This window comes from Pongo abelii, chromosome 19 (assembly GCF_028885655.2).
Source record: "Pongo abelii isolate AG06213 chromosome 19, NHGRI_mPonAbe1-v2.0_pri, whole genome shotgun sequence".
Lineage (NCBI taxonomy): Eukaryota > Metazoa > Chordata > Mammalia > Primates > Hominidae > Pongo > Pongo abelii.
The window spans coordinates 9632675-9647488 of NC_072004.2; the positions used below are offsets into that span (position 1 = coordinate 9632675).

General features: G+C 42.4%; 1 protein-coding gene across 2 annotated transcripts in view; it reads left to right on the forward strand.

Annotated features, from left to right (window-relative positions):
- Positions 1 to 14814, forward strand: part of USP43 (ubiquitin specific peptidase 43) — an 83564-nt gene that overhangs the window by 30630 nt on the left and 38120 nt on the right. For both annotated transcript variants that reach the window (XM_024235066.3, XM_024235067.3), the window contains exons 5-8: positions 674 to 809; positions 4117 to 4252; positions 6162 to 6297; positions 10143 to 10254. In XM_024235066.3, the coding sequence (XP_024090834.3) occupies positions 674 to 809; positions 4117 to 4252; positions 6162 to 6297; positions 10143 to 10254 (520 nt within the window). The remainder of the gene's footprint in view (positions 1 to 673; positions 810 to 4116; positions 4253 to 6161; positions 6298 to 10142; positions 10255 to 14814) is intronic.

The following is a 14814-nucleotide window of genomic DNA, read 5'->3' on the forward strand; positions in this document are numbered from 1 at the left end:
CTCTCATTAAGGAGAATGTCATCAGTAGTGTTGATTTGTACTGAAAAAAACACCTTGACTGCTTTAATTTTCAAACTTTGGAGTTTGTTTTTGTTTAAGCTTACCTATATAACAACTAGAACCTTGAGATTGGATGTCTCTATGGTGATTCTTAATCAAATACTTTTTCCCCCAATTCTCTGGAAAAGTAATTTAGAAGATTTGGCTCTACCCCGCCACCTGGTGACAATGTACCAAGTACAGGGACACAACCAGGAAGCAGAGATTAAGTATGTGCTGAACTTGATCCATTATCTTTCTTTTTTTCTTTCTTTTTGAGACGGAGTCTCGCTGTGTCACCCAGGCTGGAGTGCAGTGGTGCCATCTCTGCTCACGCAAGCTCTGCCTCTCAGGTTCAAGTGATTCTCCTGCCTCAGCCTCCCGAGTAGCTGGGATTACAGGCATCCGCCACCACACTCAGCTAATTTTTTTGTACTTTTAGTAGAGACAGGGTTTCACCATGCTGGCCAGGCTAGTCTCGAACTCTTGACCGCAGGTGATCCAGCTGCCTCGGCCTCCCAAAGTGCTAGGATTACAGGTGTGAGCCACTGTGCCTGGCTTTGATCCGTTACCAACAATGTCATTCACAGTTCATGTCAGTCCTTTAAGGGTGTTGCCCCTTCCTATTTTCCAGGTTCTTGAGTGTCACGTTGGTCTTCCCCTCTAAGAGCCAGCGGTTCCTGCGGGTTGGCCTGGCCGTGCCGATCCTCAGCACAGTGGCAGCCCTGAGGAAGATGGTTGCAGAGGAAGGAGGCATCCCTGCAGATGAGGTGTGATAGAATTGCCCTGGGGCCTGGTCATTGGATGACAGAATGCTAACTGAGCCAGCTGTCTAGGCTGTTTAGGCCAATCTGGGGTTCCCAGGTGACTCCGGCATGACTCATGGGTTTCTGGTTGATTAGTAGTGCCTGCTGTCTGGGATGACTGGGCCTTGACTTCTCCCTGCATTGACACGGAATGACCAGAAAAGAACACCTTTACCTTCCAAGAAGGTGATGACGATTATGATCATAATAATTCCAGCAACAGCTACCCCTAGGTAGCGCTTACTAAGTGTGGGGCACTCTTCTGTGAACTTTCTATTCATGCCTGATTTAATCACAGGCATCCTGTGAAGTAAACATTACAATTGTCCTCATCTTACTAATGGGGAATAAAGAAGCCCTGAGAGATTAAGTGACTTGCCCAACGTCACTAGCTAGTAAGTGGTTGAGCCAGGATTTGGATTTCCATGGTTTGACTTCATAGCCCAGGTCACCATTGTATATTTTCAGTCTTGGCAATATAAACCAGGACACTAAAGGAACAGTAAATGAAGCAGGAGGACCTGCTGAGAGAACCGAGGTTGTATAACATGAGAGAGAACATCTGGGGGAAGCTGGGATGGCTGTGTTCTACCTGTTTTCTTTTCAAACGAGTCTTGGTAAAGTGATTGGATTCACGGTGCCTGGAGGGGCCCTCATGAGGAATAGGGAGGAGGCCGTGGTGGCGCCAAGCCACGTGGCAGGATGGGAGCGGCCCTCAGGGTGATTCGGTAGCTCCCTATGTTTCTGACCTTGGACACAGTATGTGATTGGTTCTGTGTCCTTAACTGTGACACGGAAAATTGACACTTCCCTGACTATCTCATGGGATTTTTTCAAATCAAAAAATATTTTTAACCTTGTTGGGAAGGCATGCCACACATACAATAACATCTACCTATCTGAAGATTGTGGTTTGTTGGCTTTCTCTACATTCATAGCTACATTCCTATAACCTCCATGCTTCCTGAGCCTCTCCATCACCCCAGTGGGTTCCTTTCTGCCCCTGCCCGATCAATCCCTCTGACCTCTATCACCGCCTCATAGAATATTTATGACTCTCTCAAATAGCGGGGGAAATGTGTGTATCTTGCTTTGTAAACTCTAAAGTGCACTATGGGGAGTTACTGAAAGAGACGGAGAGAGAGGAGGACAGTGGGTGAGAGTCCTGGGGAGAAAGTGACAGTAAGAAAGGATCAAAAGGGAGAAGTCTATGAGAGGGAGCGTTTGAATAATTAAGAGTGTGAAAAATCTGGCAGGAATTTGAGAGGTGTGATGTGTTGGTTCAGGGAGATGGGAGTCAGTTGGGGATGGCAATGTGGGACGGGCATTTCCACTGAAACTGAAAGTCATCTATTTTGATGCTTTGTTTTCTTTAACTGGCAAGTGTATTGTATTTATATTATCTAAAATCATAGATATATGTACTTGGATTTATTTTTCTATTTTATTTATTTTTTTTTTTTGACGGAGTCTCCCTCTGTCACCAGGCTGGAGTGCAGTGGCACAATCTCGGCTCACTGCAACCTCCACTTCCCGGGTTCAAGCGATTCTCCTGCCTCAGCCTCCTGAGTAGCTGGGATTACAGGTGTGCATCACCACACCCAGCTAATTTTTTGTATTTTTAGTAGAGACGGGGTTTCACCATGTTAGCCAGGGTGATCTCAATCTCTTGCCCTTGTGATCTGCCCACCTCAACCTCCCAAAGTGTTGGGATTACAGGTGTGAGCCACCGCGCCCGGCCTGTATTTGGATTTATTTATGTCATCTTATGCTATTTACCCTATTTTCCTATTTTGTACCACCCCTCCCCCTCAATTTTTAGATTGAACAGTCTTTTTCTTTTAGAAAATGATTCTTTTAGATTGAGCAATTTTTCTTTATTTCATCTCTTCTGGGATGAAGTACATATACATTATATTTCCATTCTTTTAGTGGTTATTAAAATGTCAACTTGCATAATTACGAGTCTAATGTTAATCTTCCCATCTAACACAAGGATCTTGGTATGCATTAAATCCCCTTATACCTTTTTGATTTAGATATTATTGTCCAGTATTTTAATCCCTTTTCTACCTCCAACTGTAATAGTAGTAATAGTTATTATTTTAGCTTTATATAGTCGATAATATTTACCTTTGCCAATGTTTACCATTTTCTTTGGTTCATCATTTCTTCCTACAACTCAAGTTTTCTCTTTGATTCAGGTTTTTAAATCCTGAAATCTATGTATTTATGAATGAATGAATAAATGAATGAATGAATGAATGAATGACAGGGTTTTCCTCTGTTGTCCAGGCTGGAGTGCAGGGGTGTAATCATAGCTCACTGCAGCCTTGAACTCCTGGGCTCAAGGGATCCTCCCACCTCAGCCTCCTGAGTAGCTGGGACTACAGGCTCATGCCACCATGCCTGGCTAATTTTTAAAAAAATTTGTGTAGAGATGGGGTCTTGCTATGTTGCCCAGGCTGGACTTGAACTCCTGGGCTCTAGTGACCCTCCCTCCTCAGCCTCCCAAAGTGTTGGGATTATAGGCGTGAGCCACGGTGCCCAGTCCTGAAATGCTCTTTTTTTTTTTTTTTTTTTTAAAGACAGAGTCTTGCTCTGTTGCCCAGGCTTGAGTGCAGTGGCACGATCTCAGCTCACTGCAAGCTCCGCCTCCCAGGTTCATGCCATTCTCCTGCCTCAGCCTCCCGAGTAGCTGGGACTACAGGCACCCAAAATGCATCTTTTTAAAGAGAACTTCCCAGGCAGTGTACCTTGAATAGGTTTCGTGTGCTAAGATATTGATTTCTTCAGCCTCAGGGTAGCAGAGTTGGGTCTAGGGCAGTCAGGGCCCCCACAGTAGTCACCCCTCTACTCTACTACAAAACCATCTCCTATTTACTTCAATGTTTGGTAAAAATATTTTTTTATGTATGCAGTCATGTGAAAAAGGTTAGTAAGCCTATTCAGAAATTCTTTCACTCTGTAGTAAACACTCACTTTTTGTTCACATGAAGAGGGCTTTATTTTGTTGTCATTTTTCTATGCTTGTTTAGCTGGGTATAAAACTTAGATTTTTTTTTTTTTCAGTTTCTTTTTTTGTTGCACTTGAGATGTCTGAGGACAATCTAATTGTTATATCTACTATGCTGTACTACTAAAAATAAGTAGCCAATTAGAAGGAAGGAAAGGGTGAAAAATGGGTGTTGACTATCAGTCACTTTTAGATTTCTTATCTGTTGATTTCTCTTTCAGAAATCAAGAGGGAAAACGATCTTTCTCATTTCAGGTGATCTTGGTTGAACTGTATCCCAGTGGATTCCAGCGGTCTTTCTTTGATGAAGAGGACCTGAATACCATCGCAGAGGGAGATAATGTGTATGCCTTTCAAGTTCCTCCCTCACCCAGCCCGGGGACTCTCTCAGGTATACCAGGTGCTTTGCACAATTTTATTTGGCTATGATGAGTTACAGGTTTCAGAGGATACTCCTTGGGTGCAAAGGCATAAAACATCCAGTTTTAGCACTTGGAACAGTCACACTTATCCCCGGCATTCATTGTGTGCAGATGGTTGGTATTAAAAATTGTTCAGCTAATACAGGGATTCTGAAAACCTTAGTGAATATCAGAATCACCTGGAGGGCATGTGAAAGCAGATTTCTGGACCCTACCCACAGAGTTTATGATTCGGGTGGCCTGGGGTGGGCCCTAAGAGTTTGTACATCTAACCAAGTTCCCAGGTGATGCTGATGCTGCTGGTCCAGGAACCACACTTTGAGAACCACTATTTGGTATAGATGCTGGAGTCATCTTTGCCGTCAGGATTCCTATGGGTCAAGGCTTGTGTGTGAAGTAAAATGTCTACAAATTTGAGCAGTACATGGTTAAAGGGTTTATTAAATGACTTTTTAACAAAATAGTTCCACTTCTTAATGCTTGCTTTTCCTATTCTATAGACTGGCTAACATGGTCAATTTCTAACAGTCCTTTTTATTTGTAGGTCAGGATACATGTTGGCCAAATTGCTAGTGAAGAAGACCCATATATATATATATATTTATATTTATATATTTGAGACCCATATATATATATTTGGATGGTTTCTCGCTCTGTCACCCAGGCTGGAGTGCAGTGGCGTGATCTCGGCTCGCTGCAACCTCTGCCTCCTGAGTTCAAGTGATTCTCCTGCCTCAGCCTCCCAAGTAGCTGGGACTACAGGCATCTGCCACCATGCTCGGCTAATTTTTGTATTGGCCAGCCATATTGGCCAGGTTGGTCTCAAACTCCTAACCTCAGGTGATCCACCTGCCTCGGCCTCCGAAAGTCCTGGGATTACAGGTGTAAGCCACTGTGCCCGGCCAGAAGGCCCATATTTAAAGGACCCTATGCCAGTGTTACATTATACCCCAGATGATTCCTATGCCCTGGCCCCACGTTTTGGCCAGCCTAGGTAGCAGGCTATGGGAACTGGATGTTTGCAGTTCTCTGAGTTGACAGGGAGATGCTGGGCACTGGAATCTAGAACAAGACATTAACTGACACTGACTGTGTTACAACCCAGTGAAACAAGTTCTCCTTTCAAATTCAATCAAGGTGGACACATCTTTTCCTTGAAAGTCAACATTTCAGAACTGATTGCAAATGGAGGATAGTCCAATTCCTCTACTTCCTCATTGGTAAAGATTCTCACCCATCTCTGTATACTTCTTATGTTGGCTTTCTAAGAGAGTAGATAAACTGGGGACTCTGTAATGAAGTCATAAAAGCAACCAAAATTATTTTGGGGTATTTTTCAGGTGACTTGAAAAATATTAGTTAAATTCTTGTTCCTGTTTTAAAACTATAGGGTGATGGCCAGGTGCAGTGGCTCACGCCTGAAATCCCAGCACTTTGGGAGGCCAAGGCAGGAGGATCACTTGAGGTCAGGAGTTCAAGACCAGCTTGGCCAACGTGGTGAAACCCCATCTCTATTAAAAATACAAAAAAATTAGCTGGGCGTGGTGGCGCACATCCACAATCCCAGCTACTGGAGAGGCTGAGACAGGAGAATCATTTGAACCTGGAAGGTAGAGTTTGCAGCGAGCCAAGATTGTGCCACTGTACTCCATCTAGCCTGGGGGACAGAGTGAGACTCTGTCTTAAACAAACAAACAAAAAACTATTGGGTGAACACAATTGCAAATTCACTACCATATTCTTGAGCAGCCCTCTAGTGGCCCCCCATTGGTGGTTAATAGATGCTCAAAGAGAAAGAGGGACTAGAGAAGCTAAGGCTCTGACCCAGGAAAGCAGCTCCTTTAGGAATACGAACGAATGTCATTCTCTCTCCTCTAGCTCATCCACTGGGTCTGTCGGTCTCCCCACGCCTGGCAGCCCGTGAGGGACAGCGATTCTCCCTCTCTCTCCACAGTGAGAGCAAGGTGCTAATCCTCTTCTGTAACTTGGTGGGGTCAGGGCAGCAGGCTAGCAGGTATGTTTCACTTTATTCTTTTTTCATGTGGTGTCTGGGATTTGTAGACCTGTACTTGGGAGCCTGTCTAGAGTAAAATTAAACATTTATTCCCAGGGTTAATAAACTAGAAGCCAGAAGTAGGGTCCTTTCTGATTAAGAGGATTAGAAATATCTGCCTTAAGCATTTGGCTAACGTCATCATTCCTAACCATCAGACATCAGAGGCCTTCCTATTAATCAGAGGAACAATTTGTACTGCCCTTACCACTGTTATTTTATATTGTAAAACCTAGGCAGTGCAGTGCTAAAAGAAACTGGCTATAAGAAAAGAGGTGATAATTTGGTTGTCTGTCCAGAAAACCAAGAACTGGAAAGTGATTGGCAGTAAGGAAAGGGTTCAGGAAATTGATGGGTTATATAACAAATATACAAAAACAGATAGCTTTCTTATATAGCCCAAATAAAGTGTTTAAAACACAGAATTACATTAAGATATATTTAGATGGGTAAAATGTTTCTAAAATGTATCTTGAATAATAAACTGGTAAAAACAAAAAGAGATTATTAAATAATAATTAAACTATTATTAATTAGCTCAGCTTTTAAAAATCAATTAGCCCAGCCTTACTTATTGAATAATTCATTAACTCTTTAGTAATATGAAATATATCACTTTTATCATATAATAAATACTTATAGATAGTTGGCCTATTTTGTTTGATTTAATTGCATATTCCTCTGCCTGTATTACAATATTTTAATAATTTCAGAATTATGGTATATTTCATATTACTACAGAGTGAGTGAATTATTCAAAAGTAAGGCTGGGCTAATGGATTTCTTTGTTTCTTTTTATTTTAAATAGTCAACTTTTTACCCCTGCTGTGAATTCACATGTATAAATTTCAGGTTGACTAGAGAGGTAACTATAGAAAAGGAAGCCATGAAACATCTTAAAGATGGCCAAGGTGGCTGGATCACGAGGTCAGGAGTTCGAGACCATCCTGGCTAACACGGTGAAACCCCATCTCTACTAAAAGTACAAAAAACTATCCAGGTGTGGTGGCGTGCTCCTGTAGTTCCAGCTACTTGGGAGGCTGTGGCAGGAGAATCGCTGGAACCCAGGAGGCAAATGTTGCAGTCCGCCGAGATCGCACCACTGCACTCCAGCCTGGGCGACAGAACAAGACTGTCTCAAAAAAAAAATTCATCAATAAAGAATAAAAAATAAATTAAAAAAATAAAGACAACATGGGAGAATATTTATGTCCTTGGGTGGGGGCTAGTTTAACATCAAAGTCAGGAGGCTGTAAAGGAAAAGGCTGATGTTTTAAATATATTTAAAATTTTAAACTAAAAGCAAATTTGAAAGGCAAAGGGCAGATGAGGAAAGTTATTTATGCCATGTGAGGGGCGACAGATTTATGTCCATCCTCGAATTTTCCAGCTATTGAAAATGAAGGAGATAAATACCCTTGGTGAAATGAACCACAGGGATGAACATTAGTTCACAGAAGAAATACAAGCATAGGTTAAAATATTCAGCATCAGCCTGGCATGGCGGCTCACGCCTGTAATCCCAGCACTTTGAGAGGCCGAGGCGGGCGGATCACCTGAGGTCAGGAGTTCGAGACCAGCCTGACCAACATGGAGAAACCCCATCCCTACTAAAAATACAAAAGTAGCTGGGTGTGGTGGCTCATGCCTGTAATCCCAGCTACTCGGGAGGCTGAGGCAGAAGAATTGCTTGAACCCGGGAGGCAGAGGTTGCAGTGAGCCGAGATTGCACCATTGCACTCCAGCCTGGGCAACAAGAGTGAAACTCCATCTCAAAAAAAAAAAAAAAAAAAAATCAGCATCATTTGTAGTGGGAGAAATTCTGGTTGCAATAGCAAGATACTATTCTTAACCTCTTAGATTGTTAAATGATTTTTAGAAATTGATAATACTCATTCTGGGCCGGAGTCTGGGGAATCAGGTAAATTGGTATGGCTTTTTTGGAGGACAGTTTGGGAAGAAAGAGCTTTAGTCTTGCCTTTCTACTTCTGGAACTTTACCCTAAGGTAATAATTGTGCGCTCAAAGGTTATGTCCAAGGTTATATCTAGTTCCTGTGATAAGCAAGCATTGTTTAAATAAAAACTTAGAATGCCTCACAGTACAGGATGGATTAAGTAAACTGATCTGTCCATACAACAATGGACGCACAGTGCCCTTGCCTGTCCAGACAGATCACCTCATATTTGTGTTCTACTTTAGCCAATTTTATTCAACAGTTTCACATTCTTACCTCATTGGGTCTTCACACAGGCTTCAGTGAGGCCAGAAGCAGTGAGTGGCTAGTGATTTGTCCATGAGTACCCACGGCAGAGTTAGGGCCCACAGGCGCAGGCCCACCCAGCATTCTGTACACCATGAGCTCACTGCTGTGCGCTTACTATGTTGGGACATGGATACCATGCCCAGTGATGAGAATATTCCTGATACCCCAAACCAAAATTGTGTCATCTGGATTTATGTCTATGCCTTGCCTTCCCTTGGCTCCAAGCTTCTCTTACTCTATTCCCTGCTGTGGGGAAGAGATTTTTTCAGCTAGCTGGTCATTTGGAGTAATCTGTTTACACAGCAGCATCTACCTGGCTTTCTGTCACTGGGCCTCTGTTTACATTGCAGTGTCTCCATTTGTTACAAGGTTCTCTGATTGCAATTTTGTATTGTGTTTGGCTTTAAAAAGCACTTACATTATTTTTAATCGACACATAATTGTACATATTTATGGGGTACAGAGTGATATTTTGATACATGTATATAGTGTGTAATGATCAAATCAGGGTAATTGGCATAACCATCACCGCAAACATTTATCATTTCTTTGTGTTGGGAAGATTCAAAATCCTATCCTCTAGCTATTGAAAGCATACAATAAATTATTGTTAACAATAGTCACTCTATACTGCTATAGAACACTAGAGCTTATTTCTCCTATCTAGCTATAATTTTTATTCATTACCTAACCTTTTCCTAGCCCCCACCAGCCCCTCCCAGCCTCTAGTAGAACCACTATTCTACTCTACTGTTGTGACATTAACTTTTTTAGATTCCACATGAGGGAGTACATGCAGTATTTATCTTTGTGTGCCTGACTTATTTCACTTAACATAATGTCATCCAGCCTCATCCATCTTGCCACAAACAACAGGATTTCATTTCTTTTTTATGGGTGCGTAGTATTCCGTTGTGTATATAGACTACATTTTCTTTTTCATTTCTTTTCCATTCATCCACTGATGTACACTTAGGCTGATTTGGAATCTTGGCTATTGTGAATAGCCCTGCAATAAACACAGGAGTGCAGAGATCTCTTTGACATTATGATCTTTCCTTTGGATAAATACCCAGTAGTGGGATGGCTGGGTCACATGGTGGTTCTATTTTTAGTTTTTTGAAGAACCTCCATGCTTTTCTCTATGGTGTCTCCATTCCCACCAACAGTGTATAAGAGTTCCCTTTTCTCCATATCCTCACCAGCATTTCTTACTTCTTGCCTTTTTGATAATAGCCATCCTAACTGGGCTAAGATGATATCTCATTGGGGTTTTGACTTGCATTTCCCTGATAATTAGTGACGTTGGTCATTTTTTCATATGCCTGTTGGCTACGTGTGTCTTTTTGAGAAATGTCTATTCTGACCCTTTGCCCATTTTTAAATGGGATTCTTTGTTTTTTTTTGCTGTTGAGTTTTTGTGCTTAGCTCTTGTCACTTATCCTGTTGACAGGAAGCCAGGGTTAGAACAACCACTCGTGACTGGTGGATGTTGCTGGTTTTTCCTTTGCTGGGATAACCCGATTTCCTTGGATTTTCAGGTTTGGGCCACCCTTCCTGATAAGGGAAGACAGAGCTGTTTCCTGGGCCCAGCTCCAGCAGTCTATCCTCAGCAAGGTCCGCCATCTTATGAAGAGTGAGGCCCCTTTACAGGTCAGTGGTGTGCATGCGTGTGTGTGGGTGTGTGTATTGGGAGGGGTGGAATTTAGGGTAGCTCAGGAGAGGAGAATTTGCTGTTAAAGAGTGCTCATACTGTTTTATAAAATGACTTAGATTTATGTGCAAGGAAGTAACCATCTTATGGTCTGTAGTGTTTTATTTTTGTGCCATTGCAAAATAACTTTCATGGACAGAGCTTTTTCTTATTAAATCTTTCAAAACACCATTGGGAAAATGGCATTTACATTAAAACGAAATTTTTTTTCACATTTTCCACCACTCCCTAAGCATTTACATTATTATTCCCAATTTTGTATGTTTACGGCTTACCGTAGTTTTTCCTAGAAGATAGCATATTGTAATAAATTGTAACTTTTATGTTTAAATCAACAATTTCAAGGGACTTGAGATAGAATTTCTGTGGAAAATTAAAATGGATGATTATGTCCAAATATGAAAATCTAGATGTTAAAATAAGTTTGTCCAGTTTTTTAAAAACTAAGATAACTCAAAGGAAAACAACATTTGCCTTATTTATTTATTCTCAGATTGATAGTTTCCAAACAAAAACAATATGTTTAAAAACTATTGATTTTTTTGTTTTTAGCTCCTATAATATCAGAAACTATTCTGATGGTTGCTTGACACAGAAGATGTTGAAATTTTTAGGGACAGGTCAGTTGTGTCAGATTCCTGTTGTCCCCTAACTATTCCCATAGTAAAAGCTTTCTATTTGGGGCACACACAGATCTTATCTCAGAGAGAATTCCTCATAATTCATGTTCCTTCCTGCTCAGCAAAAACCATATGTCTGATTTAGGATTTATACCAAAAAACACTTTGTTAAAAACCTTCACTACATTTGTCCCAACTTTTATCTCTAAAGGATTTTGTTCAATGTACTATAGATCAGATCCACCAAAGTGCCCAAATTAGAAACTCCTCTGCAAGTAGGTCAGTCTATCCAGTGAGAGTTTTGCCTTCTCCCAAACCTTGAGCTACTGATTATCTCAATGGATGAAACTATGCATGCTTTTTTTTTTTTTTTTTTTTTGAGACGGAGTCTCGCTCTGTCGCCCAGGCCGGAGTGCAGTGGTGCGATCTCAGCTCACTGCAAGCTCCGCCTCCCAGGTTCACTCCATTCTCCTCTCCTGCCTCAGCCTCCCAAGTAGCTGGGACCACAGGCGCCCGCCACTACGCCCAGCTAACTTTTTTGTATTTTTTAGTAGAGACGGGGTTTCACTGTGTTAGCCAGGATGGTCTCGATCTTCTGACCTCGTGATCCGCCGGCCTCGGCCTCCCAGAGTGCTGGGATTACAGGTGTGAGCCACCGCGCCTGGCCAGATGAAACTATTTTCCTGTGAGCATTTAACTCAGCTGCCCTTGCTCTTACCTGCTCACACACCTGTCCTGGTTTTTTTTGTTTGTTTGTTTGTTTGTTTTTTGAGATGGAGTCTCGCTCTGTCGCCAGGCTGGAGTGCAGTGGCGTGATCTCGGCTCACTGCAACCTCCACCTTCCGGGTTCAAGCGATTCTCCTGCCTCAGCCTCCCAAGTAGCTAGGACTACAGGCGAGCACCACCACACCCAGCTAATTTTTGTGTATTTAGTAGACACGGGGTTTCACCGTGTTGGCCAGGATGGTCTCAATCTCTTGGCCTCATGATCCTCCCGCCTCAACCCCCCAAAGTGCTGGGATTACAGGCATGAGCCACCACACCCAGCCACACCTGTACTTTTGCCTCCATACCTTTGCAGTCATTTCAGCTTTATTTTCGAGGCAGGGTCTCACTCTGATGCCCAGGCTGGAGTGCAGTGGTGTGGTAATGGCTCACTGCATCTTTGACCTCCCAGGCTCAAGTGATCCTCCCGCCTCCGCCTTCTGAGTAGCTGGGACTACAGGTGTATGGTACCGTACCCAGCTAACTTTTTTTTTTGTTTGTTAGAGACAGTTTCACCATTTTGCCTAGGCTGATCTTGAACTCCCGGGCTCAGTCGATCCATCTGCCTCAGCCTCCCAAAGTGTTGGGATTACAGGTGTGAGCTATTGTGCCCAGCCCAATTTCAATTTTAGAAATGGATCAAGCAATCAGTGGGGCCAGCAAAATGCTAATACAGGCAACCTTTGACTCAGCCACACATGCTTTTCCATAGATTCACAGGTAAATGTATGATCAGACATGATTTTCTGTAGGAGTGATGTGTTCTAGATGGTTGTGAGCCTTCCAGGCTAGCCCACCCATTTAACCCATAATTCTTTTAATACTATATTAAATACTGGTTCAAATATAGTCATTTGAAGAGAATATATTCAGGAGTCTCAACATTGAACTGAAGAGATTAAACGTATTGTATTGAAGGTTTGGACATGAACTTCCCTAGCCAAGAATTGAGAACAAGAAAGTTTCTTACAAAAATGACCAGTTTACTGGATAGGATTAATTTGCATGTATTATGAAAAAAATAAGAGCTATCATTGCAAATTTTTTTTTTTTTTTTAAAGAGATAGAGTCCCACTCTGTTGGCCAGGCTGGAGTGTGGTGGTGTGATCGTAGCTCACTGCAGCCTTGAACTCCTGGGCTCAAGTGATCCTTCCACCTCATCCTTCCAAGTAGCTGGGACTACAAGCACCTGCCATCATGCCTGGTTAATTATTTTAAATTTTTTGCAGGGATAGGGTCTCACTGTGTTGCCCAGGTTGGTCTTGAACTCCTGGCCTCAAGAAGTCCTCCCACATTGGCCTCCCAAAGTGCTGGGATTACAGGCATGAGCCACCATGCCTGGCTACCCAAACATTTTTATGGTATTTTGTAAACGGGGGTGTGTGAGGCCAGCACTATTTGTGTGCAGGCAGAATAGGCTGCCTCTGTGCAAATGGTGCCGTGATGATGGCTGGCTTTTGCTGTCCAAACAACAAGGCTCCATTAGGGGCGGAGGAAAAAGAATTTTCTCCCCCAGATTTAAGTTGACATTCTCCTTAGGGAGAATACCCTTCCATGGCCAACCCTCAAAGACCCTGAAGTCATCTTACTTCCAGACGTTGATTTCGTCTTTGTTGAAGCCCTAGATGAACTGGAACGTGGTTAGAGTCTGGCTAGACGTATGAGCTCCCCGCCCTTCACACTCAAGACCCCCTGCAGCGCAGTTCCAGTTTACCCACCAGCCTTGTGGCGGATGCTCCCTGCACACATCAGCTCCCACAGCCAAAGGGGTCGGCTCACAGCTCTCTGCATCTATTTCGGGTCATTCTGTCCTACCATGTGTCATTCCTCATTCCTGGAATTATGATGCTTTTCTCTTGTTTTCCTCTCATAATTCAACCTATATTTCCTCCATGGTTTTTAAGAAAACATGTCTGCCTTTTACCTCTGTCAGAGTTTGGAGGAAAATTTTATTTTATTTCTGGTTGTCAAGATCATCAGTGATAAATTTAAGCACCTATTTCTTTTATTTGAATGAAGACCCCACTGATTTTTTAAAAAAATTTTGGTAAAAGATATATACATTTATTTATTTTAACCACTCATAAGTGTATATTAATTACATTTACAATGTTGTATCACCATCACTACTGTGTATACTCCGGATTTTTTCATCATCAACAAAAACTTTATTAAACACTATACTGATTAAAACAAAAACTTTATACCTATTAAAAAACTAAAATGTTGCCAGACGTGATGGCTCATGCCCGTACTCCCAGCACTTTGGGAGCCCGAAGCAGGCGGATCACCTGAGGTCAGGAGCTCAAGACCAACCTGGCCAACACGGTGAAACCCCATCTCTACTAAAAATACAAAAGTTAGCCAGGTGTGGTGGCAGGCGCCTGTAATCCCAGCTACTCGGGAGGCTGAGGCAAGAGAATCGCTTGAACTAGAGAGGAGAAGTTTGTAGTGAGCTGAGATTGCACCACTGCACTCCAGCCTGGGTGACAGAGCAAGACTGTCTCAAACAAACAAACAAACAAACAAACTAATAAACTATACCTATTAAACAACAATTCCCCGTTTTTTCCTCTGCCTAGCTCCTTGTAACTACCACTCTACTTTCTATCTGTATGAATTTTCCTGTTTTAGTTACCTTATATAACTAGAATAATATAATATTTATCTTTTTACATCTGGCTTATTTCACTAAATGTCATGTTTTCAAGGGTCATCTGTGTTGTAGCATATCTCAGAATTTCCTTCATTTTTTTTTTTTCTTTTTTTGAGACGGAGCTTCACTCTTGTTGCCCAGGCTGGAGTGCGATGGTGTGATCTCAGCTCACTGCAACCTCCACCTCCCAGATTCAAGTGATTCTCCTGCCTCAGCCTCCAGAGTAGCTGGGATTACAGGCACCCACCACCACACCTGGCTAATTTTTTTGTATTTTTAGTAGGGACGGGGCTTCTCCATGTTGGTCAGGCTGATCTCAAACTCCTGACCTCAGGTGATCCACCTACCTCAGCCTCCCAAAGTGCTGGGATTACAGGCATGAGCCACCGTGCTGGGCTGCCTTCATTTTTAAGGCTAAATAATATTCTGTCGTGTATATATCCCACATTTTGTTTATC